This window comes from Anguilla anguilla, chromosome 3, assembly GCF_013347855.1.
Source record: "Anguilla anguilla isolate fAngAng1 chromosome 3, fAngAng1.pri, whole genome shotgun sequence".
In the NCBI taxonomy this organism is placed as follows: Eukaryota; Metazoa; Chordata; class Actinopteri; order Anguilliformes; family Anguillidae; genus Anguilla; species Anguilla anguilla.
Genome location: NC_049203.1, coordinates 69,224,977 through 69,252,958, shown reverse-complemented (window position 1 = coordinate 69,252,958; position 27,982 = coordinate 69,224,977). Strand labels below are relative to the sequence as shown.

The 27,982-nt window shown below is 50.0% G+C and overlaps 1 protein-coding gene across 2 annotated transcripts; it reads right to left on the bottom strand.

The window, feature by feature from the left end:
* Positions 1-244: 244 nt before the first annotated feature.
* rif1 (replication timing regulatory factor 1) lies at positions 245-27,918 on the bottom strand. Of its 2 annotated transcripts, none has more exons than XM_035410651.1 (36): positions 27,744-27,918; positions 25,955-26,076; positions 24,009-24,087; positions 22,757-22,853; positions 22,108-22,238; positions 21,344-21,438; positions 20,737-20,926; positions 19,972-20,064; positions 19,498-19,636; positions 17,539-17,690; positions 17,227-17,338; positions 16,792-16,968; positions 16,551-16,661; positions 15,856-15,918; positions 15,354-15,457; positions 14,470-14,556; positions 13,262-13,335; positions 12,549-12,729; positions 12,051-12,158; positions 11,571-11,720; positions 11,383-11,479; positions 10,525-10,828; positions 10,235-10,280; positions 9,716-9,918; positions 9,452-9,545; positions 9,171-9,302; positions 8,655-8,797; positions 8,457-8,546; positions 8,316-8,373; positions 4,078-8,070; positions 3,337-3,477; positions 2,817-2,903; positions 2,418-2,533; positions 1,853-2,006; positions 1,355-1,478; positions 245-964 (listed from the first exon to the last, which is right to left on the bottom strand). In XM_035410651.1, the coding sequence occupies exons 2-36, from the start codon at positions 26,065-26,067 to the stop codon at positions 738-740; spliced, it is 8,265 nt and encodes a 2,754-aa protein (XP_035266542.1). In that variant the 5' UTR covers positions 26,068-26,076; positions 27,744-27,918; the 3' UTR covers positions 245-737. The 2 variants fall into 2 exon arrangements, with proteins under 2 accessions (XP_035266542.1, XP_035266543.1); XM_035410652.1 differs by having other exon boundaries at positions 15,354-15,454.
* Between the last annotated feature and the right edge of the window lie 64 nt (positions 27,919-27,982).

Here is a 27,982-nt window from a genome sequence, read left to right as displayed (position 1 = left end):
AAGTTATGGTTCAAAGGTTGTCCAACAACCCACTGGAGCCCTTCTGTAAAACGTGTATTTCTCTACTGAATGAAATGCACCACTGAATGGATGAGGAAATCAGATATTCCCAGTGCATCTATAAAAGCCCTCAGTATCTCCAAGACAAGGAGAGCACACTACGGTTCCAGATGTAAAACCAGCATAACCAAAAAAAAAAAAAAAAAAAAAAAAAAAAAAATCAATATACAACTTACAAGAACACTTGTCTTTTTTTGCAAAAACCTTTTCACTCTTTTATTTCAACATATACAATAAAAAAAGTGCCGTCTGATCCGTCGACTAGCATGTTTAAAAGGTTATGCCCAACCATGGCATGTCCAGAGTGCTACCATTCAGGGCGACACGTTGACCTATGATCTCACTGTTGGCATAGCAACGCCGATAACTCCGCCACTGGCTTCAGACAAGCAGCGAGAATCACCTGTTTGAATGTTAATGTAGTGAAATTTACATAGTTAAAAATGTAAAAAGAAAAAGGGAAAAAAAAAAAAAACAGATTAAAATCTAAACTAAAAAATCTCCAGGAAGGAGGTATGTGCGGGGGCGGGGGGGGGGGTTGTAAGAGTGAACCCAGTCCGATCTGGTTAAGACACAGGGAGTCGTTGGGGAGATCTGCGAAGAGATCTGCGTCGTTGAGAAGATCCAAGCCGTCGTCGAGGAGATCCAAGCCGTCGTTGGGGAGATCCGAACCGCAGTCAAGGCAGGCTCTCTCCCGCGCTGGGAGCCAGGCGGGCCTGCAGCTGGGCGACGATGGCTCTCATCATCCCCCCGAGCTGCTCGTGCATCAGAACCAGCTGGCCCGGCGAGCACCGGCCCAGCTCCCCCGGCGTGAGCCGCGCACCCAACGCCTCCACCGCGGACGGCAGCTCCACGGACGTCTGCTCCGCGGGGGGAGGGGCCGGGACGTCCGCCGACTCCGCGTCTGAGGTCACATGACAACAATCAACGCCAGAGACAGAACACGACAGGCCCACTGTGACGGGTTTGATGAAACAGCCGGGAAACAAGAGAAATGTGACGATATTTATCTTGTGACCTGTTAATGGGTTGAGTTTGCAACAAAAACAAAAAACTGGTTCACACATCACAGCCATTTTTCTTTAACATGGTCATTTCACTTAAACCTATGGTTTCCCCCCAGAGAAAGTTCCACGACATATTAGGCTGTTATGCATTCTGAGAACATCTCTAGAAACCAATTTCTAAATGTTGGTTTACTATGTCTCTCCCTCCACAAGGTCTACTCTGAACAGGACTTCTATGGTAGATTCACAGTAGACTTCTCTGCCTTCTCTGGTGGGTTCTGACTCACCTGTGACCTGCTCCCCTGGGGGCTTGCCCTCCTCCTGCTGATGGGCCATCTCCATCTCCTCTGGTTCGGACGTCATCTTCTCCATCTCATCGAATCCCTTCAACTCGTCGTTTCGACCCTTCCGCTAGAAAGACAGACATTATTCAAAACCACACATCACCAGATACAAAAATTCTAGCAACTCAAAAAGCAACTTAGGGAACGCCTTGTTTATATTTTTCTCTGTTGTTTGCCAGAAAAATATTTCAGTTATACACAAAGTTGAAAAACCACCTTTTTTCCAACAGACTGTTCAGTTGATTGGCGAAGCCACAAATGCACATTCCTTAGCACAACAAAATCCTAAATATATAAACGGTTATTATGAAAGTCCCCGCCCTTGCTTCATCTCCAATCCCGCTCATCGCTAACTTTATCCCTCGGTTATTAGGCCGTAAAACATGGGAGCACAACGTCTATGCACAGAGCACAATATTTATTTTTGGAAAGTGGCGTTACCTGCTGCTCGTGATAGTTTTTCAGTGCTTTCTTCACGTTGGACAGTTTCGGGGAGCGGATGGGGAGGGTCTTTATTTCGGTGGGGGTGAGGGCGCTCAGGTCCCCCACGGTCCTGATGTTCCTGGCTCTCACCAGCTGGCCAAATCCACGAGGCCTAGAGGACCGGTGAAGAAAATTAGGCATTTTCCCCCTTCTCCACTGCAGTTAAATGAACCTCATCTGAAGCATTTGCCATTTGAAACTGTCTAAATAAAATGGAAAAAAAAACAATCCTCACAAAATTCTGAATCATACATACAGGTTTAGGAGCAATTAAATTACATCAGGAAAAAAAAACAAAAACATTTTTTATTACTTGATTTTCTGCAGTGAAAATATACCTTGAATGAACCTGGAATTTAGCAAAACGAGTAAAATACTTTATTCATACAGGTGTGATATTCTAACTTGTGGAGGGGGGGGGGGGGGGGGGCATGAAGGGAAAAGGCGCCAAACAACTTCCTGCAGCTTCAACCACACACAAGACAGTACGAAACGGGACTTGAGTCTTCGCCCCAAAGCTCACCACATGTTGGAGGATATCTGGGGCAGGACGGCCTCCACAGGGGCAGAGCAGCTGACCAGGGCCGGGTACACGCAGTCCCGGGGAATGGGCTTGGGCTCCTGGCTCATCTCAGAGATCTGAAATTTAAGGGCAGAGGCATGGAACCCCCTGTATAACCCCCCCCCATACGTACGGCGGATGCAGTCCTAAGACTTCTGCTTTAAAGGGGGAAATGCCTTGAATTATCCTTGAAGCTACGGTAAATGATAAAAGAAAATCTGGGAAACGTAATGAAATCCAGATGTCACCTTGGAGATGTCTGTGGACTGGCAATTCTACACAGCTGATGGGTCAATTCTAAAACCCTAAACCGAAGGAAGCCATTAGTGGCCATTTTGTTACGGCTCAGAGGGTACATACCAAACATTTCTTGGAGCTCTTGAATCCTGGGCTTCGCAAGTTGCGTGGACTCAGGGTGAACAGGCCCTTGGTTGGAGTGGTGACAAACTGCAATAGCAATAAACATTCTGCACTTTAACACACTCATAAATCCCATGTGTGTGTCACGGCTTCAAAATGTATGTGGTACACAAAATGCATACATGACGGCACTGCTGGAATAATCATTGCGCCTTTTATGAGACTACCATCTCTGTGTGCAAAACCATAAATACAATTACATGTAGTGTGTTTCTTTTGCACCTCTGCACCTTGGAACTAATGCACTTGTTGTACGTCGCTCTGGATAAGAGCGTCTGCTAAATGCCTGTAATGTAATGTAATGTACATGAAATGAGTGGAAGATTAACTCCTTTAATGGCAAAACCAAATGGGATAGGGGGAAAAAAATCCAACCGACAGTTTTAAAAACAAACCAGAGAACAGACGTTAACATCCACCGTCCACGCACTCCCATAACTCAAGACTTGACCGCGTGTACCTTCTGCTGCGATGAGACGGCGGCCATGTTTTTGGATCTGGGCGAGCTGCCGCCGGACTGTCGGATGACTGGGCTGCGCCGGTCGATGTCGTCGGCCAACTCCTGGTGGTGAATCGGGTCGGCGAAGGACACTCGCCGAGACTGCGAGAACAAAGCCGGAGTGTTCTTAGGACGGCGGACGTAGGACGGAGTGTAGCACAGTGGGTAAGGAACTGAGCTTGTAACCGAAAGGTCGCAGGTTCGATTCCCGGGTAAGGACACTGCCGTTGTACCCTTGAGCAAGGTACTTAACCGCAATTGCTTCAGTATATATCCAGCTGTATAAATGGATACAATGCAAAATGCTATGTAAAAAAATTTGTGTAAGTCGCTCTGGATAAGAGCGTCTGCTAAATGACTGTAATGTAATGTAAAGCCAAAGCTGACGTGTACAGATAGGACACGGATATAATGCATATGCAGTTCGCTACTTTGAACAGATTACTACACATGCCCATTGATCATATACCCACTTGTCCAGGGCTGCCTAACCCTGTTCCTGGAGGTTGTGGGTTTTCACTCCAACACCCTAACAAAGCACACCTTGTTCAACAGCTAGAGATTTTGTTCAGGTACTAAACAGTAGGATCAGGTGTGCCAAATCAGAGTTGAAGTGAAAACCTACGGGACCTGCAGATCAGGGTTGGCAAGCCCTGCCTTTACCCAACTGATTTAAGACACTTGCGGCAAGCATTAGGCTACCTTCTGCAAGGGGGAAGGTGACTCGACCTCCAGAGGCCTCTTCTGCCCCTTCTTGAGGATGCTGGTGGAAGGAGACGCCGAGGGGGACCAGACACCCTTACTCTTCCCACTGCTGGGGCTCTGGCCCAACTCTCCCGCCACGGAGTCCAGAAGCTTCTGTTTGAGCGGAGAGTCCAGGCACAAGGGCTCTGCTGTCACCTGCTGTGGGGCTGCAGGTTCCTCGGGCAAGGCCGGGAAAGCAGCGGTATCAGCAGCAGCGGCAGCAATAGGCACGTCACTGTCCATCTGGGGAACTCTGTCCTCCTCCGCCTCCTCTAGTACCACCTCTTTTGGGGCATTTTGCTCTTGGGCAGAAACAAAGGCTTCCTGTTGGTTTATGTCTTGCTCCTGCATTGTAGAGTTCTCCTCGTCTACCTGCTCCTTGGCGGGATCCACTGCGCTCTCGGTCCCGTCCGTGACCTGAGGCACGTCGGCGTCCTGCTGCTGACCGTCCTCCGTGACCTCCGCCGGGTCTGAAAGCTGAACACCAGACGGGGTTTCAGAATCGCACGTCCTCCATTTTTCCTCCGCGGTCGTGCTCCACGCAGTCTCCTCGGCGTCGCTCGCGGAAGCAGCCGGAAGGCATTCGGAGAGCTTCGGGGTGCTCGTCGCGTTCGCCTCCAGGAACACGTCGTCGTTCGCTTCGGCGGTGGCGGCGTCCTCCTGTTGCTGCGGCAACGATGCGTCCTCCTCTGGCTGAGGAGGACAAGCCGCTTTGGAGTCAGAGAGCGGCTCGCCGGGAGCCGGCGGGACCGCGATTTCTCCCGGGTCTGGAGAGCCAGTGGAGCCCTGTGAGCTGGAGACGTCGCAATCCTGAGACAGAGCGCCTTCCACGTCGGCCGCCTCGGAGTTGGAGCGCGAGCGACGATGGCCCCGCTTGGTTTGCACTTCCTGGCTGTCGACGGCAAGGCCTCGGGTTTCCGTGGAAGGTTCCGCAGAAGGCTCCGAGATCTCCTCCTGCATTTCTGAAGTCACATTTGCAAACGCCTCCGACGCGGTCTTCAGTTCAGCCCTCGATTCCACAATGACGTTGGCGGTACCGTCAGGAACCATAATCTCCGTCACATTTTCGTTTTCCTTTTCCTCAGAAGGCTCTACAGCCTCAGCATCTGTGTTAACTGGGACAGACTTGGATTCAGACTTTTGACCGAGTTCGCAGGCTTCCATTTCAACTTCAGAAGTGGACTCAATTGCACCCATTTCCTTGGAACCTTCGGGCACTTGTTGGGCATTCGGTGGACTTGGAGGCACAGCCTTGGAGTTCAACAGCTTGCTTCTCCTGCCTCTTTTGGAGGATTTCTGGCTATCATCGCTCTGAGTCTCTGAGAGATTCAACTCAGAGTTTTCAATACCAGACAGCAAGCCCTGGGAGGACCCTCTCGTCTTGGACTGACCCAAATCTTGCGAGGACTCCTGTGTCCCTTCACCTTTATCTGTTAACTGTGAGTGTTCAGACTCCATCGCAGATGCGGAACACTGACTAGAGCCGACATTCAGCTCTGCCGCAGTCTTACTCCTCTTACTTTGTTTGCCCCGTGATTGGCTATCTGTTTGACTGACAGGTGTGGATAAGCTTGCCTGTGTATCAGTTTGGCTCATCTCCCCTGGAGGACCAGCTACTTTGCTCCTCCTACTCGGTCTGCCCTGTGATTGGCTATCAGTTTGACTTACAGGCGTGGATAAGGCAGGGTGAAAGTCGGTTTGGCTAACCTCCACTGTAGGATCAGTTGCCTTGCTGTTCCTAGTTGATCTGCTCTGCAATTGACTATTATTTTGACCAAGAGGTGTTGATAAACCTGTCTGAGCATCAGTTTGGCTCATCTCTGCTGAAGGGTCAGATGCCTTGCTCCTCCTACCTGGTCTGCCCCGTGATTGGCTATCTGTTTGACTGACAGGTGTGGTTAAGCTTGTTTGTGTATCGGTTTGGCTCATCTCCTCTGAAGGGCGAGATACTTTGCTCCTCCTACCTGGTCTGCCCCGTGATTGGCCATCTGTTTGACTGACAGGTGTAGATAAGCTTGCCTGCGTATCAGTTTGGCTCATCTCCTCTGAAAGGTCAGATGGCTTGCTCCTCCTACCTGGTCTGCCCCGTGATTGGCCATCTGTTTGACTGACAGGTGTGGATAAGCTTGCCTGTGTATCAGTTTGGCTCATCTCCCCTGGAGGGCCAGAAGACTTGCTCCTCCTACCTGGTCTGCCCCGTGATTGGCCATCTGTTTGACTGACAGGTGTAGTTAATCTTGCTTGTGTATCGTTTTGGCTCATCTCCTCTGGTGGGCCAGATACTTTGCTCCTCCTACTTGGTCTGCCCTGCGATTGGCCATCTGTTTGACTGACAGGTGTGGATAAGGTCATCAGCGTATCAGTTTGGCTCATTTCTTCAGAAAGGCCAGACACTTTGCTCCTCCTACCTGATCTGCCCTGCGATTGGCTATCTGTTTGACTGGAAGGTGTAGTTAAGCTTGTTTGTGTATCAGTTTGACTCATCTCTTCTGCAGGACCAGATGCCTTGCTCCTCCTACCTGGTCTGCCCCGTGATTGGCTATCTGTTTGACTGACAGGTGTGGATAAGCTTGTTTGCGTATCAGTTTGGCTCATCTCTTCCGCAGGGTCTGCTAACTTGGTCCTCTTACTGGGCCTTTCCTGCGATTGGCTATATGTTTGACTGACAGGTTTAGATAAGGTCATTGGTGAATCCGTTTGGCTCATCTCTTCTGCAGAGCCACCCACCTTGCTCCTCCTACTGGATCGTCCCTGTGACTGGCTATCCGTTTGACTGACGGGTTTGGATAAAGCAGTCTCAGATTTAGTTTTGCTCACTTGCTCTTCTGCGGGACCAGCTGATTTTCTTCTGGTTACTCTGCCCAGTGACTGGCTATCATTTTGAGCCGATGGTGGGGAGGCAGTCTGTGAACTAGCTCTGGTCTTCCTAAGCCTCTCTTTGAGGTCACCTTCACCTGGTTGGGCCTGTGATTGGCCTTCAATCTGACCGGCAGGGGAAGGGTCGGGCCTCTGTGGATCGCTTTGGCTCATCCCTTTTGCAGGAACACCTTTGCGCATTCGCTTGTACCTTCCCTCCACCTCTTCCCTGTCCTCACCTGGACGCAGAGGTCTACTCCTGCGTCGACTAGACCGTCTGATTTCTGACGGGCTGGCAGAGACCTCCGAGCACTGGGAATCATTCAGATAACCGTCTTCGCAACTGTCGTACGTCGAGTCCGCACAGGAGTCCTCATCCTTCATCGGTACGGCGTCCTCTGCAGAGGCCGCGGTCTCCCGTTTCCCAGCCTCCGCGGAGCCCGCTCCAGCCTGAGTATCAGGAATGATGTCGTCCTCATCTTCTGTGCCCTCACTGCGACGACGTTTCTCCGCTTCTTCTACCTGAGGGTGGGGCTGCTCCTCCTTTTCCGCCTCCACCCGAGAGGACACCTGCCGCTCGCTGGCGTCCCCGTGCCGACCGGGTTCCCGCGCGACCTCAACGGCCTCCACGCCGGTCGAAGCCTCAGCGGGGACCTCAGAAGCCACGTCGTTCTGCTGGGAGTTCGAGGCGTCCTGGTTGCCGGAGGCCCGGCTGTGGGGGCCTGTGAATTTCGTCACTCTGACGGGGCTGGCCGGCTTGCCCTCCATGTACTTCTCGAGGGTAATGAAGGACTGCCGCCGGCTGTTGGGTTTGGGCGGCGTGCCGGACACCACGTCCGAGGAGGCCGAAACGTCGCAGTCGTCGCCGCCGCTCTCGCCGGTCTCCTCGGTCGTCGTCTCCTCGGCCCCGCGATCATCCCGCTCAGGGGGCCCGTCTTCAGATTTAGGCTCCACCTCTTTGGGAGGAGCAGGTGTTTCCTCTTTGTCAGCCTCGTCTCCCGTCGAGTCCGCCACGGGACCCACATCCATGTCCTCCTGGTTCGGTCCCATATCCGGCTCAGGGGCTTCTTCAGTTTCCATTTTTTCATCTTGAACCTGGAGGGTAGCGAGGAGCACAATCATGAACGTAACCGAGCGACCATCTTCCTTTACTAAACATGCATGGCTTTTCTTCACTGACCTTAATGCATAACAAGGAATTGACCCAGTTTTAAAACCAATGTAAATTTCTAACAAAGTAGAGGGGTTATCATAAGCTTAAATAGACCTGGTAGTCCTTCAGCAACACGATGCACGTAAACATCATTGGAACTGTAACAAACACCTAAAAACTGCTGTACCTGAGCCTGGCCATCAGCCTCTGGTCCTGCAGGCTCATCACTGGCTGGTAGTTTATCCCTACAGGTAGAAATTAATAGATGGTTGGCAATTAGACAATCAAGAGTAATAAACATGTAAGACGCCATAGGATCAGTACGTACATAGACTCTTCTTGGCTCTGTGTGTACTGGGTAAAGGCCGTTGTGTCCAGAGATGCATCAAGGTTATTATACATTGCGGGAATATCAACCCTGAAAAACCACAAAATGAAAATGCGTTATAAGAGGGAAAACAAAACGGAATACTAAAATTAAAAGAAACAGTTGACATTTTTATATTTGAAAGTAGGACCAACTCACCTCTTGGTTCTCTTGACCTCCTTCTGATGCTCTGTCAGCACTCTCTCCTTGGTTTCAGGGGGTATGAAGACAAAATCCATCGAAGCCTCCTCCTCCAGCAGCTCACGACGAGGGACTTTGGGAGACCCGAAATCCAGCTTCACCTGCTCAAGACACCATCCACAAATCAGTCCACAGAGTACCCACCACATAACGCAATACACTCAGCGTACATGACGTTTTACCAGAATTACACCCCATTAGTCCCCTTGTAACTCAGTGTGCAGGGGTGTCCAACCGTGTCCGTACTGTCAGTGGGGATAGAGGTTTTTTTTGCTTTAGCCCAACACGACTACACCTGATTCAACTGATTAAGTACTTGTGGTCTTCAATCAAGACATCAGGAAGTAGAATCAGGCATCTACGTTGGGCTGAAACAAAAACCTGCACCCAGACCAGCCCTTCTCAGGTAAGACTGAACCACACACTGCAGTATCCCCCTCACTGAATGCTCGAGAGCTGCACATTTGCGCTTACAGCGATGGGCTTGGACGGGCCACTGGAACCCTTTTCCCTCAGCTCCTCGGCCCTGGAGAGCAGAGAGTCCCTCTTCCCCACCGACGCGATCTTCACCCCGCTGATTTGGGTCTCCATCTGGGAGGACTCCCCCTGCGCAGAACAAACAGGCCACTGCGTGAGCATGCTGAGCAGCACTCGAGACGTTCCCTCTCGCTGATCCTGAGTGAATTAAGCGACAAGCTGACGATAGCTTCAACAAAGTGACAACAACTTAGGAAGCGCAAAACTGGTCAACTCACAGAGTACTGTCCACTGAACTCTTCAGGCACATCAACAGCTTGAAAGCCAGGCAAGATGATGGGCATCTTCTGCTTCACCTGGCTCAGAACTGGCCTGGGGGGGGGGGGGGGGGGGGGGGGGGGGTCAGTAAAACCATAAACATTTTCAAGCTCATGAAGAACAACCGACGCAATAAACATGTTCCAGTTCAAGAGGAACAACCGACGCAGGATCAAGAGTCATGTCACGCATCGTCCAACATCTCAACACTCGTCTGCACTCACTTGAGGTCTTCGGGGTAGGTGAGGGTGGGGGCGTGGGCGAAAGTGGCGTTCCAGAACTGGGTGGCGAGGTTGCGCAGCGGCTTGCTGCGATGCGGGAAGAGCACGCGCAGCAGGGGCGCCAGGAGGGCCAGCAGCTCGTCATCGAACACCAGAGAGGAGCGCGTCTGCAGGCAGCCCAGAATCTCGCCCAGCAGCTTTTCCAGCTGAAAGAACCGCAAAACAACGATCAACACCTTGCCACTGTAGTCAGTTTTTAATTCATAAAACTTTTCGGTGCATCACAGGCAGATAAACACAATTTTCATATTTGTATTGAGTATTTAACAGTGGTCAACTCGGAACTTTTATTGGACACAATGGGAGGAGGAGGATAACCATCGGAATAGATGCAAAAATATATAGTATATATATTACTGCAAAATGGGCCACAATCACCAGCACCAGCGGATGTAGTTTAATGACTTATTTCAAAGCAACATGGCAACCTTGCTATCAGTAAGAGTACTTCCACATGCATACCTTTGGTCCAAGACCGGAGAAGAACTTCGGCTGTTCATTCTGAGGTCTAAACAACACAAAAGGAAAACAAATTACATATTTAACCATAGCATGTGATAATACACCACACCAGAGATTTATTAGGCATGAAAAAGGCAGAATCAAAAGTCTATGAGGGAGGTAGAGGGGAGGGAGAGAGAGGGACAGATAGAGGGGGAGAAAGAAAGAGAGACAGAAAGAGAGGGGAGGGGGGAGTGGACAGAAAGAGAGATAGAGAGGGAGAGATAGAGAGAGAGAGAGAGAGAGCCCACCTCCCGGCGTGTTCGTAGAGGCGGGCGAGGGGTGCAGACAGGGCGGAGAGTGCCCCCAGGACGGCGGTGCCCAGCGCCAGGTTGCCGAAGAGAGCCGACAGAATGGCGAGGAGGACCGTGCCCGTCCCGCCGGTGGGCACGCCAGCGCTGCCCTCCGCCGCCGTTTCGGGCGCGTCCCGCGACAGGAAGGACTCCAGCGCCGACAGGAAGCTCTCCAGCGCCAGCACCAGCAGGGCCTGGAAGGTGCTCAGGTTCCCCAGGGCCTTGTTCTTCTTCCGTACCCAGCCCAGGGGCGTGTGGGGCGCTGCAGCGAGAAGGAGGGGGGGGGGGCAAGGGCAAGAATCTGATTCTGTCCCACACTGCTAACGTTCGACACCCAGGGGTGCCCCTTATCCGGACAGGGCCGGTGTGGGTGCAGGATTTTGTTGTAGCCCAGCAATATGACACCAGATTTAACTAATTAACTAATAATGATCTTCAATCAATTGACCTTGATAAAGTAGAATCAGGTACCTTAGGGCTGGACTAAAACAAGAACCTGCACCCACACCAGCCCTTTCTGGATACGACAGGACACCCCTGTCACAATCATAATAAACCCATGTACTCTAGTGGCTGATGGTTATACACCCAAATAAACCAATACATAATCACAACCAATAACACGGGTTTATCATCTATACAAAACGGCAGCAGATTTCAAATTAACTACAGGCTATAAATCCAAGTCCCTGAAAATGTTTGAGGTTCAGCTACAGTAAGGAGAAATTTAAAAACCGCATTTCGTTGAGTGATTCAGTATGGCCCTGCATAACTTAGGGTTTGGGGGGTTTGCTTTTTTAGCGCTTGAGTCCTTACATTTGGTCTTCTGATAGTGGGGGGTGTACGGAGTGAAGTCCACACACTCGATAACGACGAGGAGAAGGCTGGCCACGGCCTCCAGGGTCGAGGGATTCTGGGTGGTCAAAGACAATGTCAATCAAAAAAAACGAACCGCCCATTTTAACTGACCAAAAACGTGTTCTCAGATTCTAAAGTCCACTCACAGAGAGGACCTTGGAGTCCAGGACGGCGGCCATTTTGGCACACAGCTCCTCGCAGCACACGTTCTCCTCGGCGGTGGCCACCAGGGCGGAGCAGCGGGCGAAAGCCCTGTACAGCCGGGACCACGTGGACAGCAGGGACTTCTGCGTCATCTGAGACAGGAAGCGAGGTCACAGTCAGGAAGCAAGCGGTTTGCGGTCAGCATTCCATTAAGCCGGAGTAAACCCAACGATCACCGCAGAGCCAAAATGGCTGCAAGTTGTGAGGTTGGACTATTCCAATGGTGAAGGGAGGGGAGGGGTGTGTGTGTGTTTTTAAATCCCCAAGCCAGAAAAGCTTCAGGTCATGAATTGTAATATAAAACACACAGAAAATGACACAGAAAATATTATACCCGGCTTCCATTCATGCAGACTGAATCTGGATTTGAGCCCGGTCGGAAATGCCAACTGCAGGCGTGGGTGAGGACGTTTTCACCTCACCTGGGACAGGGCGTGGCCGATGAGCAGGTGCGTGACAGGGAACATCAGGGCGCGGAGGAGGGCCGTGTAATTGTGCTCCAGGGCGTCGCCTTGGTTCACCTCGTTGGTCTGAGGGAAAGAGGGGGGGGGCAAAATTAATTTTAAGCACTGCATTCTCACCCCATGCCTTACGGTCAGCAGTTTAGGGCCTCCAGGTGCAAAAAAAACAAAGCGATACAGAAATGCTTTTACACCTGCAGCTACTGTAATGCTAAACAAGATAACACTTTACATCAAAGACATGCGCTTTACAACTGTGTAACAGGTATGGTCTCCAATGATGTGTGTGTCTAAAAGTGCTCTCTCACGATGTTACACTTTTTAACCAGTTTTATGACTTTTTTATGTGACTTTTGTATTGTCGGTGTAAGGTCTCCCATTTGCAAAATAAACGAACCCTTGGGAACCAATAAAGACACCCTGAAGCTTAGACGAAGATGTGGGGGTCCCCCCGGTTACCTGGGTGATGGTGTCGGTCAGGGGGTTCACCACGATGCTCCACATCCTCCACAGGTGCTCCCCGTTCTCGATGGCCTCCGCGTTGCGGCTCATCACCCCCAGCACCGATTCGCAGAAGGCCAGGGGGGAGGCGGGGCCCGAGAGGCCGCAGCCAATCAGGGTCTCCAGGCAAAGGAAGAACCTGGAGTGGGGGTGGAGCTACCTTAAAGCCATAGCGTCTAAAAAATTTCAGATTTAAACTGCATCACAGCACAGTGTTAGATGTGAAGATGAAAACTTATTGTGACGTTTGCACAACAGCCGTTAACTGATGCTATAGTCCACCCTTCCACAAACAGCATACACAGCAAATTTGTGTGGGGGGGGCAGGTATGAAGATATTGCATCACATCGAAATATATGGGCAAATTACTTACTGGTACTTGGAAATATTTAAATATATTCAACAGTAAAAGGCTCAAAATTATTATTATTTTTTTTTCATTATACATTACACAATGCACAGCATGTCTTCTGCGTAAGATAATGTCTACACAGTTGTCCACACTAATTCTGTAAACTACGTCTGGACATGGCACAGGTGTGGGATTTTATTTCATACAGAGTGTTATGTAGCGGATGCCCCCCCCCCAGGGTGTTAAACTCAGGGAGAGGGGCGGACCCCCCCAGACCCGCGGACGCCCCCAGACCCCCGGACCCCCCCAGACCCTTACCGCTCGTCCGTGACGAAGCAGGGCAGCACGCCGCTGTGGTGGAACAGCGGGATGAGGAACAGGGCCGGCGTGCCCTAGGGGAGAGCAACGGAGTCAGCGTCCGCGTGGACAGGAAACCCGCGAACACGCAGACAGGAAGCGCGCGTATGCGCGGACAGGAAACGCACGGACAGGAAGCGCGCGTACACGCAGACAGGAAACGCACGGACAGGAAGCGCGCGTACACGCAGACAGGAAACGCACGTACGCGCGGACAGGAAACGAGTATACACACGGACAGGAAACGCGCGGACAGCATGCACACTGCCCTCAGTTTACACATACCGAAGATACCAAGCCGAATGTGTAACCCGTATGACTGGGACGCATTCAATTTACTGGAGGATTTGCATACAAATTGTACATGCAAGGCATTCTGGGTATATATTGATGAATATATTTATTTATTTATTTATTGCAGTCACATATATACACATATACACACTCTGAATGCTGAACAACCATGTATTAACTGTTGAAACAAACTTGTCTAAGTCTAAAGAAGGGCCATTTGTTTTAATTTTTTCTAACATACAGTTGATTACTTCAGCGCTATTCAACAGTCAGGGAAGAAGGGCAATCTGGTGTGTTTTCACACTGCTCAAGCAAGTTACAGCTGCCAACATTTCAGCAGTGGCTGTGCCAGGCAGGAGCGTATCATAGCAACATTTTACATTACATTACAGGCATTTGGCAGACGCTCTTATCCAGAGCGATGTACAACAAAGTGTAGACAACAACACTGTTCTGTCTCTCGCGCACTGCACAAAGCATGCTGGGAAGGATATTCCACCATGCTGGAAGAGAACCAAAGCCAAAGCCCAAGGATTACTCATAACCCCTTTCACACATCGAAATGGGGCAGGTTTTTATTCAAACCGCATGTGTGAAAGGCCTCTTTCTAAGGGGGAAAACTTCAGGAAGAAAATTCACCAATACCAACATGAACACATCGTCAGACAAAAATAAACTTGACGCAGACCATTTTTTGCTCAGCGTAAGAATGCGTAGAGACGTACAGTTGCAGATAAGTACACTTTTCAACTTGAGGCACATGAAGCAAAAACTGCATTATGTTTGAAAACTCATGTTTTTTAAAGCAGGATGGGGGGAAAAAGGTAGCATTTCGTAGCATTTCAGCACAGCGCGGTGATCAGAGGAGAGCTTACATTTAAAACGTCCATGTTGGCCACCTGGTACGCCGCAGAGCCCAGGACCTTGTGGGGGATCCCCTTCACTGTGGCCTCCAGCAGACCCTGGAGTGGAGCAGGTAACAGGTGTTACACAGGCAAACTCAGCACAGGGCAGCCCAGGTAGGAGCTGCAGGTGTTACACAGGCAAACTCAGCACAGGGAACCCAGGTACGAGCTGCAGGTGTTACACAGGTAAACTCAGCACAGGGAACGCCGGGTATGAGCCACAGGTGTCACACAGGTAAAATCAGCACAGAGCACCCCATGTGTTACTCAGGTAAAATTAGCACAGGGAACCCAGGTACAAGATGCAGGTGTTACACAGGCAAACTCAGCACAGGGCAGCCCAGGAACGAGCTGCAGGTGTTACACAGGCAAACTCAGCACAGGGAACCCAGGAACGAGCTGCAGGTGTTACACAGGCAAACTCAGCACAGGGAACCCAGGTACGAGCTGCAGGTGTTACACAGGCAAACTCAGCACAGGGCAGCCCAGGAACGAGCTGCAGGTGTTACACAGGCAAACTCAGCACAGGGAAGCCCAGGTGTTACTCGGGTAAACTTAGCACAGGGAACCCAGGTACAAGCAACCCTAAAACCACTGGGTCGATCACCGAGTGCCTGGGACACAGCTGTGGTAACGAGGGAGCATCTACGGGTGAAGTGGTCCAGGAGGGACAGGGGAATGTATGTGGGGTGTCCTGCTGGCTGTATAAACCACAGCCCGGGCAGTGCTTACAGTGAGTGTCCTGGTCAGTGTGTGTCCCGGTCAGTGTGTGTCCCAGTCAGTGTGAGGCCCCGGTCAGTGTGAGGCCCCGGTCAGTGTGAGCCCCGGTCAGTGAGTGCCCCTGTCAGGCTTACCAGAGTGCGCTGGGCCGGCAGGGCTTCTGACGTGACGATTGACTCCAGGGCCTGCAACAGCAGGGTGAGGACCTCAGAGCCAGGTCTGTCCTTCTTACTGCCTGCTGAAAAACACACGAATTAATTAATTAATTAATTAATTAATTAATAAATACATAAATAAAGACTTACATAAGAGCACTTGCATAGAGCCTACATAAACTAATACTATACAGCACTGGTTGCTAAACTCTAATATCAGGACCCAAATTATTTTTACTCATAGTAACACGTAGCCAAAAATAAGTTATGAATTTAATTTTATCCTCAGCGCAATCAAGGCCCACTCAAGGGGGGGGGGGGGGGGACACCACTCACAACCCTAATGAGAGCTCCCCTCACAGGGCTATGCATGCAAAATTAAAAACAGATCGATCTCCACACCCCCAGGACCTTCTACCCCGAGATACAAGTACCCAGATCTACACCTTCTGCACTTAGGGGGGGGGTCCAAGGGTCTTACCAGTCTCCATCGCCGCGGTTACAAAACCAATGAGGCTCTTCCAGATGAGGGTGAGCAAGGCCTCTGCAGAAAACAGTATACGAATATGATATGAATATGACATTCCTTTTAAAGGTGACTCTTATACGTGTGATTAAAATGCTCTTAGCTGAATGTTCTAATGCTGATGTCACAATCACTGCTGGTGACTGAAAGCAGTGGAGTTCTAGAACACGGGCGTAGAATGTTGAAAGAACATTCAGCACAACCTGCTCTTCAAAGGTTAAAGAATAAATTGGGGGGGGGGGGCATTTCTGCAGCAATTTTGTTCCTCCACCCTGATGTCTAAAAGGCCTCGGGGCAATGAGATCAGTCATTAACCACGCCTTATTTCTAAACGCCCATTTCTGTTTTTATAAATGGCAGTTTAAAAACAAAAAACTCCATGCCTGTTAGCATCCGCTAAGAAAGCAGATACTACTAACAGGAGAATGTGGTATCATGCTAAGCATGCTAAATGGCTGGAGCTACCATAGGTTACCAGCAACATGCCCATTTTAACCAACCATTCTTTTTTCTGATGAGAAAAACCATTTTACTGGTTCCAAAAATAAGTGACTGACAGCTAACTGAAGCTCTGTCACATTTTTTGAGTGAAGATGCCACATCGTTACACCAGCAGCCAGCACTGATTGGGGGGGGGGGGGGGGCAGTACCTGGAGCGTCCTTTCCGATGCCGATGAAGCTGTCACGCACGGCAGAGATGAGGACGGCGGCGTGCTTGGTGAAGGAGGAGGGGCCTGTGAGCAGCGGGTGCGTCAGGGGCTCTGAGGAAACACAAGGAAGAGGGGGGTGGCATTATTGTGTGAATTCCAGTACCCCCTCTAGTCCCCCAGAGCGAGTGTGATTGTGACCGCGAGCGGGCAGTGAGACTGGCAGGCGGGGCGGCGCTCTCACCCAGGTTCAGCTGCAGCTTGCTCTTGGCGGCGGCGGCGGTGACCTCTGACCCCAGGAAGTAGTGCAGCAGCATCTCCAGCCCGAGCAGCTGTATGGAGGAGTAGGCCGGCTGCGCGCTGGAGCTGCTGTTCAGGCCCAGGCGCGGCGTGGAGGCCGGGCTGCTGAAGGGGTGGCTGCCTGCACCCCAGAAACAACACACCGGGATTTCAACCAATCGCGCACACGCTGGAGCAGAGTTCAACCAATCCCGTGCATGCAGGAGCAGAGTTTAACCAATCTTGTGCACATTGGAGCAGATTAACCAATCCCACAGCACACTGGAACAGCATTTAACCAATCTGATGCACACAGGCCAGATTTTAACCAATCCTGTGCGCAATGGATGATGACTGGATGTGAAGAAAGCCCTCCGGGTCCCCTGCGGAGAGGGCGTACCTGATTTGGGCGTGGCCAGGCTGGTGTTCTGGCTGCAGTTGCGCGAGGACGTGCTCACAGACAGGAGCGGAGACTCTGTGGACACGGCGATCTGGAGCAGAGGCACCGCCACCTTCCGACAAGAGAGAACATGAGACACACATGCACACACACACCCACACACACACACACACACACACCACAAGCTTGTTTTGGCTTCTGAAGTGAAACCAGTGATTCATTCATTTCACAACTCCGCACCATTAAGAAGAGGCACAGGCACACATCCCAAACTTGTTTCAGCTGCTATAAATAAGCGCTAACCCGCCTTACCTGTTCAAAGTTAACAGCCAGGCTGGGCCCCAGCTTGACCACCAGGTACCACCACACCTCCAGCTTGGTGAGGAGCAGCGCCTCCGTCCGCACCTGGATGGAGCTCAGCGGCTGCATGAGCAGCTTCAGGCGCTTCGCACTGCACAGGATCTCTACAGGAGAGGAGTCACAGTCAGTCAGTCACAGTCACTGCACAGGATCTCTGCAGAAGAGGAGTCACAGTCAGCCACAGTCACAGTCACTGCACAGGATCTCTACAGGAGAGGAGTCACAGTCAGTCAGTCACAGTCACTGCACAGGATCTCTGCAGGAGAGGAGTCACAGTCAGTCAGTCACAGTCACTGCACAGGATCTCTGCAGGAGAGGAGTCACAGTCAGTCAGTCACAGTCACTGCACAGGATCTCTGCAGGAGAGGAGTCACAGTCAGACAGTCAGACACAGTCACTGCACAGGATCTCTGCAGGAGAGGAGTCACAGTCAGACAGTCAGTCACAGTCACTGCACAGGATCTCTACAGGAGAGGAGTCACAGTCAGTCAGTCACAGTCACTGCACAGGATCTCTGCAGGAGAGGAGTCACAGTCAGTCAGTCACAGTCACTGCACAGGATCTCTGCAGGAGAGGAGTCACAGTCAGTCAGTCAGTCAGTCACTGCACAGGATCTCTACAGGAGAGGAGTCACAGTCAGTCAGTCACAGTCACTGCACAGGATCTCTACAGGAGAGGAGTCACAGTCAGCCACAGTCACAGTCACTGCACAGGATCTCTACAGGAGAGCAGTCACAGTCAGTCAGTCAGTCACTGCACAGGATCTCTACAGGGGAGGAGTCACAGTCACTCAGTCACAGTCACTGCACAGGATCTCTACAGGAGAGCAGTCACAGTCAGTCAGTCAGTCACTGCACAGGATCTCTACAGGAGAGGAGTCACAGTCAGTCAGTCACAGTCACTGCACAGGATCTCTACAGGAGAGGAGTCACAGTCAGTTAGTCACTGCACAGGATCTCTACAGGACAGGAGTCACAGTCAGTCAGTTACAGCACAGGATCTCTACAGGACAGGAGTCACAGTCAGTCAGTCAGTCAGTCACAGCACAGGATCTCTACAGGACAGGAGTCACAGTCAGTCAGTCACTGCACAGGATCTCTACAGGACAGGAGTCACAGTCAGTCAGTTAGTCAGTCAGTCACAGCACAGGATCTCTACAGGACAGGAGTCACAGTCAGTCAGTCACAGTCACTGCACAGGATCTCTGCAGGAGAGGAGTCACAGTCAGTCAGTCAGTCAGTCACAGTCACTGCACAGGATCTCTACAGGAGAGGAGTCACAGTCAGTCAGTCAGTCACAGTCACTGCACAGGATCTCTGCAGGAGAGGAGTCACAGTCAGTCAGTCAGTCACAGTCACTGCACAGGATCTCTGCAGGAGAGGAGTCACAGTCAGTCAGAGTCACAGCACAGGATCTCTGCAGGAGAGGAGTCACAGTCAGTCAGTCAGTCACTGCACAGGATCTCTGCAGGAGAGGAGTCACAGTCAGTCAGTCAGTCACTGCACAGGATCTCTGCAGGAGAGGAGTCACAGTCAGTCAGAGTCACAGCACAGGATCTCTACAGGAGAGGAGTCACAGTCACTCAGTCACCGTCACTGCACAGGATCTCTACAGGAGAGGAGTCACAGTCAGTCAGTCAGTCAGTCACTGCACAGGATCTCTACAGGAGAGGAGTCACAGTCGGTCAGTCACAGTCACTGCACAGGATCTCTACAGGAGAGGAGTCACAGTCAGTCAGTCACTGCACAGGATCTCTACAGGAGAGGAGTCACAGTCAGTCAGTCAGTCAGTCACTGCACAGGATCTCTACAGGAGAGGAGCCACAGTCAGCCAGTCACAGTCACTGCACAGGATCTCTGCAGGACAGGAGTCACAGTCACTCAGTCAAGCTGTCGATGAGGCTCTGCTCACCTGGGTTGAGGGCGAAGTTGTCGATGAGGCTCTTCCAGGCGATGAAGGCGATCTTCTTGATGATGGGCGAGGAGCTGCGGAAGCCCAGCTCCTCCAGGTGCAGCAGGGAGTTGATGAAGGGACCTCCTCTGTGGAGGACCTGAGGAGGGGAGGAAGCCACCCAGTTAACCCCCCTTCACAGGAACCTTCAGGAACAATACTGTACTATGGAGCTTCAGCATTATACATGCTGATATAATCTGCTAGCAGAGGTAGACAGTCCAGGGGACAGAAAGCAGAAGTCCTGCCACGTGTTTGTACCACCCGTGTACTTGGCAAGCTGATTTCACCGATTAGTTCTACCACCTGGCAGAAGAATTGTGCCACTTAGAGAATCCAGGTAATTGGACCAAAATACTGGACGATTTGGGTTACTTTCCACGACTATCTGTGAATACTGATAAAAGCTCAAAATCTGTTGCTCAAAAAGCTCACCTTGCCCAGGAGCCGTACGAACAGCGGCCAGAGCTTCAGCACGTTGCTCTCGTTCTTGGTGGAGAAGAGCTTCTGGAGCTCAGGGATGAGTTTCTGCAGGGGAAGTAAGGGGCGCGTCAGAAAAACAGCGCTGTTCGGAGTGCAAAGCAGGAAGCCGACAGCGTGCCACGGGACACAGGCCAAGAGCCGCGGCACAGGACTCTCAGTCAAGATCCCGAGGTTTAAGATCTTCATAAAATCCTAAGAAAATCCTCGATTTTTTGCGCAATTGCCACAAGTACACCCGCCTCCGATGGACGCTCCATGCAAGTCGTGTAGTGTGTAAGTGTGAAAGTCGTGTAGTGTTTAAGTGTGAAAGTCGTGTAGTGTGCAAGTATGAAAGTCGTGTAGTGTGCAAGTATGAAAGTTGTGTAGTGTGCAAGTATGAAAGTCGTGTAGTGTGCAAGTATGAAAGTCGTGTAGTGTGCAAGTATGAAAGTCGTGTAGTGTTTAAGTGTGAAAGTCGTGTAGTGTACAAGTTAGAAGGTCTTGTAGTGTGTAAGTATGAAAGTCGTGTAGTGTGCAAGTTAGAAGGTCTTGTAGTGTATAAGTATGAAAGTCGTGTAGTGTGCAAGTTAGAAGGTCTTGTAATGTGTAAGTGTGAAAGTCGCGTAGCGTGCGAGTATGAAAGTCGTGTAGTGTGTAAGCGTAGCGTGCAAGTATGAAAGTCGTGTAGTGTGTAAGCGTAGCGTGCATAAGGCCTTAACCTGGGGCAGGCGGACTTACAGAGGACATGAGGGGCTCGATGACGGCCGCCACTTCCTGTTGCTTCTGGAGGAGGAGGGGCATCCCCATCTCCAGGGCGGCCGCTGCCCGGAGGCGGACCTTCGAGGCCGAGTGGACCACCAGGGGGATCACCAGCTTGGCCCACTGCACCGCCCCCTCCCCCATCGGACTGGGGGTCTGCTCCAACAGCCTGACCATGGGAAATGAAGTTTAAATTCATAACGCCAGAGCTATCCGCAACATCCAACAGGAACATGAACCTTGGGCGAAATACACAAGCCATATTTCCACCTTTCATCCATTTCCTTATTTAACCAATCAACAGAAGCATTGCGTGAGTGCTCCAGATTGACCTTGACGCATTCCAACATAAATCTCCCTTTTTAAATATATACTCAATATATTGCCATTTACAAATGGTCACCTCAAAATGTTGCAAAATACTACACTACTGAGAAATAAATTCATTTTCCAAAACGTATTAATGTTTACATTGTATTACATTTCTGGCATTAAATTTCTGCCTGGGACAGTGTGGTCGATTCAAAGGCCGATGAGAACAGAGGGAGGAAACGATCACGTCTCCACCTCCGGAGTAAAGGCATACCTTATCACCACGTTCAACGCCTCGTGTTCCATGATGACTGACTGGAGGTCCTCTCGCGACCGCACGGCCTCCAGGGTTTTCAGGATGTCTGGTACCTGTGGGGGGGGGGGGGGAATCGAGACATCAGACCCAAACTCCTCCAACCGCTCAAAAGACCTGAACCCCACCAAATACACTGAACAGTCCTGCTTTCCCTCCGTCTGTTATTTCACTGATCCGAAGAGACCAGTCAAGGTCCCTGCCGGCTGGTTTTTGCCATTCCAAGGTCAAGGGAGTCAAATTCCAGTCCTTGAGGGCCACGTTGGGTTTTTTTTTTACTTGCTCTCAGCACCAGTGGTTCATTTAAATCACTGATTGGCTAAAGAGTCCTCTCAACTTGCTCTCAAGCCCTTAACAGGCAGCTGATTTGAAGGAAACCACAAAAACTCACAAGACACTGCGGCCGCCTGGGAATCTGGTTTTGACACCCCAGCTCTAGGTTAAAGACATGGTTTCAGATGCAGCCCTGAACACGAACCAAGGAGCCCAGTAAAAATATCTGTACTGAAGGGGGCTGTGAACAGCCAAGCATTCAGCTTATAGGACCTTGAAACAGGCAAGCCAATCCCCGGCACAACGGAATTAAATGAATTTAACCGGGAAGTTTTTTGTTGAACGTGAGGAATACTTGAGGAAAGTTTACCAGCAAGTGAACAAACACGCCCAGCGACCACACGCGGCCCAGCCCACCAGCGCCCCGCTCACCCCCTCAGACGCCCACCCACCTTCCGGGACACCACGTCAGAGGGGAAGTTCTGTTTGGAGATGACCCACAGGGCGCGGGTGCACGTGTTCTTGTCCGTGGATTTCACAACGATGCTGTTGAGAGCTGTCAGGATCTCCTCCATGAAGTTGGCTGAAAATAAAAGTGTGTAAATCTCACAAGCAAACTGATTTTATGATGACAATCAGCTTAACAGGCCACATAGCATTCATCATTTAGTTCCTTTCTGTCAAACTGCAGCTTCACAAATGGCTCTGCACGCCTCAAATGACCCAAACTGCACAGTACTTGCCTTTACACACAGCTCTCTTAGGCATCAGGTCTACTATTTCTTAGCTTTTTTTATTTTGTTTTGGAATAAGCAGGTTTACTTTTGGAAGGAAAGAACTCTGACAGCATGAGGCAGTCACTTCCCTTTGGGCCTCTTGTCTGTGTACATGCAAGTAGGCATGTATGAATGCATGTATGCACACACAACAGCACGCTCCTGATGGACTTGGTGGAATTGTCACGTGGTGTCAATCACTGACTCATAAACCGACCGGCCCACATATGCCTTCCAGTCAGTAAGTGACTGGCAGTACCACCCATTTTGGGGTTTGACCCCCCCTCCCAGTGCTGTCCCAATGTGCTCCGGACAGGACGGGTACCTGGGATTCCGGAGACGATGGCGCCGTGGAACACGCAGAACCCCAAGGCCTGTAGCGCGGCCTGGCACAGCTCCACGTTCGGGCTGGCGATGTGAGCCTGAGAGAGGAGCGCCACAAACACCAAACCTTTACCGCGGCCAGAACACGGCACAGCCGCCAAAACACCCAAAACCCAAACCTGTACCACAGCCAATCACCCACCCACCCAAAACCCAAACCTGTACCACAGCCACCCACTCCCCCAAAACCCAAACCTTTACCGCAAACAGAACACGGCACAACTGCCAAAACACAGCCAAAAACTAAACCTGCACCACTGCCGCCAAAACACCCAAAAACCAAACCAGTATCACAGCCATCCACCCACCCCAAAAACCAAACCTGTACCGCAGCCACCCACACACCCAAAAACCAAACCTGTACCACAGCCACCCACCCACCCAAAAACCAAACCTGTACCGCAGCCACCCACACACCCAAAAACCAAACCTGTACCACAGCCACCCACCCCAAAAACCAAACCTGTACCGCAGCCACCCACCCACCCACCCCAAAAACCAAACCTGTACCGCAGCCACCCACACACCCAAAAACCAAACCTGTACCACAGCCACCCACCCACCCAAAAACCAAACCTGTTCCACAGCCACCCACCCACCCAAAAACCAAACCTGTACCGCAGCCACCCACACACCCAAAAACCAAACCTATACCACAGCCACCCACCCACCCAAAAACCAAACCTGTACCACAGCCACCCACCCAACCAAAAACCAAACCTGTACCACAGCCACCCACCCACCCAAAAACCAAACCTGTACCACAGCCACCCACCCACCCAAAACCCAAACCTGTACCACAGCCACCCACCCACCCAAAAACCAAACCTGTACCACAGCCACCCACCCAACCAAAAACCAAACCTGTACCACAGCCACCCACAAACCCAAAAACCAAACCTGCACCACAGCAGCCCACCCACCCAAAAACCAAACCTGTACCACGGCCAGAAAATGGCACAGCCGCCCCACACAGTGGAGTTCTAGAACACTGACTTAGAATTTTGAAAAAACATTCCAGAAAAACCTACTCTTTAAAGGGTAAAAACAAAAATAAAGTTGAAGCAACCATGACAGTTGAAATGACAAACTTACGTTCTGAAATGACGAACTCAAACAATCCTGACCAAAACTATCCTGAGAGATAAAGCGAGTCAGGCAGTTCCCAGCATGCACCAGTGCTCCGCACTTACCTGGAAAACCTTCCCAAGGCGTGAAAAGTGCTTAGCGACTGCAGGGAGGAAGTGCTTCCCCTCCTCTCCGCTCAGACGGCTGCAGAAACACGGGAGAGGGGGGGAGGGGGAAGAGAGAGAGAGAGAGTGAGAGAGAGAGTGAGAGCGAGAGAGGGGTGATCAACCTGGTCATCGCTTACAGATACCGTCCAGCTAATACACCACTCACATACCCACCTAATACACCACTGTCATACCCACCTAATACACCACTCACATACCCACCTAATACACCACTCACATACCCACCTAATACACCACTGTCATACCCACCTAATACACCACTCACATACCCACCTAATACACCACTCACATACCCACCTAATACACCACTGTCATACCTACCCAATACACCACTGTCATACCCACCTAATACACCACTCACATACCCACCTAATACACCACTCACATACCCACCTAATACACCACTGTCATACCCACCTAATACACCACTGTCATACCTACCCAATACACCACTGACACTACATTACAGTAAGTTGATGTGATACTGCATAAACCATGAAAGCGTGAGGTAAATTTTGCACCCAAATAAGAAATTCTGGTTCCATCGCCTAGCCAGACAAATGAATAGAGGAATTAAATTACCTTGAACCATGTGCAACGCCAACACTGGCTATTTTACTTCAGTTCTTCAAATTTAATACGGATGTCTTTACTTCTTCAAAACATCCTGCATATTACTTTGAAGTGCGAATACAGGCTATTTATTTTTCTAGACTGTTGATAACACACAAAATGAATTCACCCTGCAGCATTTCTAATGTCCAGGTTTCTCATAGCTAAAAGACGAAATTATGGGTAAACGGAAACTAAAAATCAAATACATTTAAAAAAATATATATGTTTTCTTTTTTTAACGGAACCAGATGTGATCTGGAGCCACCATGACAAAATGACAAATACATTTTGATGGTCTATAGCCCTACGGTAGGCCCTCCCATCAGAGAACCTCAAACACTTCCACTCTAACCCATTACTCAAACAATACTCAGACTACCCCAATCTAACCTATACTAGTACTACCTGTCCGGGCTCTAAATGTGACAGATTGTGCTTTAGTAACATGGAAACTGAAGCTCAGTCAATTTCAGCCCTCTCATACTGCATTACAACGCAAATGGAACCGAGACAAAACGCTTATAAGCTGTCAGTGGTAAGCTGTGCACTACACAGCCCGTACCGTTACATAATCCTCAGCTGTACAGCGCACTAATTCAATGACTGCTGTCTGAGAGGCATTAATGGATGCATGCATTTCCCTGCAGAAGCAGAGCAAGGGGAGGGGGGGGGGGGTTAGTCTGATCTCTGAGGGTTGGGGGGGGGGGGGGGGGGGGGGGCGTTTGCGATTAAGGAGGATTCACCCTCATAGCGAGGGAAGGAAACCAAGCACGTTCAATCAAGATGACTCAAAATGAGTCAGCGAGTCAGGTGGTTAAGTGCCTGGCTAGAGCAGACACTGCAGTCTGCAGAGAGTAAAGCCAGGCCCGGATTCAGCTCAACAGACACGACTGCTTTATGCAAGTCAGCTGCAAGGCCAGAGAGATCTGTATCAGGAAGCACGACTACTGTGTACGCTGGGTAACTGCACAACAGCTCTTTTTACTTCAGTCCATGATCCAGATTTGGGAGGGTTCCGGGTTTCACTCAGTGCAGTTATCCAGCTAACTCAGTAATCCTGCTTCATGAAACAGGGCCCAGGATTACAGAGTTAGCTGGATAACTGCACTGAGTAAAACCCGGAACAGCTCTTTTTACCTTAGTCCATGTTCCAGATTGGGAGAGTTTTGAGTTTTACTCAACGGAGTTATCCAGCCTAACTCAGTAACCCTGCTTTGTGAAACACACCCTCCCAGCCACACCTCCACGCGCCCAGGCGCAGCACCTACCTTGCGATGGTCAGGTAGGCATCGGTCTGCTCCACCTGTCCCACGGCGGGGTCTTCCAGGGACTCCAGGAGCGGGACGAGGCTGGAGGTGGTGGGGTGCACCGTCGCCATCATCCTTACCCCCTGGAGCACAGCGGAGAGGGGCGCGAGGCCCGTCAAACGAGGCCACGCCCCCAAAACGCGCCACACGCATCCACAATACAGACTTCACTGCTGTGGCTCTGCAACAGCACTACACATCCACACAAACCTGCTAATAACACTCACTGTGTGTACATTTTCAGGCCCTGGATAAACACAGATGACAGTTAAACTTGCACAAGGTGATCTTAACAAGATGGAGAGTTCCCTCTCCAGCATTTACATTCGGTACGACATAAAACAGTCTGGTGCCACAGAATGCTCGGTTTCGCGAGACAGAGGCCGTTCCGATACTGCAGCGCAAAGATAAGACTTCCTGTACCAGCGCAAAAACCTTGCATCCACACCGCGCTGGAGAGAACACACTGACCTTCGACACGCAGGGTCACAAGGAAATAAGAAGAAACTGAGGCGCCAGTAAGGGACATACATTTAAAAAATAATTTTTTAAAAGGTAAATTATTTTTTAAAATCAGTTAGACAAAATGACAGTGGACTGACACCATTTGACTTTGTTTTCCAAGTGGGCTATGGTCTATAAGTCCTTGACTCTGGAACACACCACAATAACAGTAGGCTATTTGTTAATCTTTCACTGAACAGGAAAAAACCCACAAAATTTCTCAACAACAACAACAAAAACTACTTCATTTTTATAGGTGAAGCTCCATATTTTACCTCAGTTAAAATGAATCAGTAATAATTGAAATGTTATGAATCTGCTTTCCAAGTTGACAGCTATTCGACCCACTGACCGCTGAATCTTCACTTTTGCATCCCCATCAATGTTCAGCAGGACTGCACAAAAGCAACTTAAAAGAAAACAGACTTTTTTTACGACTGAAGACTATCTACATTGATTTATGAATAAAACCATTTTAGCTCTACGAATGCTTTTTAAAAATACATTTGGCTAAACATACGCATTGACATGAAACACCACAAACTTTTGAAGAGAGAAAAAAAACCTTCACCGGCAGACTTCGTGGACGAAATATATTACCCTCCAAAGCTTTCCTGTGCACAGAAGCGCTTGCGAAAAGGATTGCTGAATTAGCGTGGTAAAGATCTGATCAGCATTACCTTACATCCAACTATCGTGAAAATCTAATACTGTCTGCCTGCAGAGTAGCATAGACTAGTGCAGTTCATTGTTTACGCCACATTGTCGCTCAAGGTCCTGCTAATGCTAACAGCTAGCATTAGTTAACACTATGAAACCAACTTTAGAAAGGAAACTACGTTAACCTTACAAACCGAATAACCTTCCACAACAAAGCAGCGAACTAGTCATTGTAAGATGCAGGAGTTTGCGATGTTGTCTTGTGAGCAAATTAACGCCAGCTGGCTAGGTTATATGAACTGGGGTTCAAAAACTGTTTGCAAGCTAACGTTACCCTGCAAAAAACGAAACAATAGATAGCAAAGTTAACATTACCTCGCCAACTATCTAGCGAGTTACATTTGTTAACTATACAGCTTTAGTCTGTTGGCATGTATAATACTGCAGAAAGATAAAAATATTTACGATCGCTACAATTGAAATAATTAAACCATATATCCTCCCTCCCACCCCCTTGGAAGAACATTAGCCAGCTAGCTTTCCAAATGGTTTGCTAACCCACAAGCAACTAAATCAGCATCCTTACCTCAATAATCTTGATGTACCACACAAAGCAGCAGCAGCAGAAGATGATGAAGATATCATGAACGATTATACATCGCCCGCATTAAATGCCCGCAAGAAAATAAAATATTTTTCAGAGTCAACACTCTTCTCAGAGTTCCAATGTGTTTCTCTCCCCGCGAAAACGCTGGCGCCAAACTGTGCACGCTGAGCGCCGGTCACCTTTCACCTCACGTACTAGTACCGCCCATAGATTAATAA

Bases quoted from the DNA above. Each gene is read 5' to 3' on its own strand.
- rif1 (XM_035410651.1), bottom strand. From the start codon at position 26,067: ATGATGGCGACGGTGCACCCCACCACCTCCAGCCTCGTCCCGCTCCTG. The intron at 9,546-9,715 runs GTGAGTGCAGAC...CCCCCCCCCCAG, and splicing joins ACCTACCCCGAAGACCTCAA to GCCAGTTCTGAGCCAGGTGA. The intron at 8,798-9,170 runs GTAAGCGCAAAT...TGTCTTGAGCAG, and splicing joins GCCCGTCCAAGCCCATCGCT to GTGAAGCTGGATTTCGGGTC.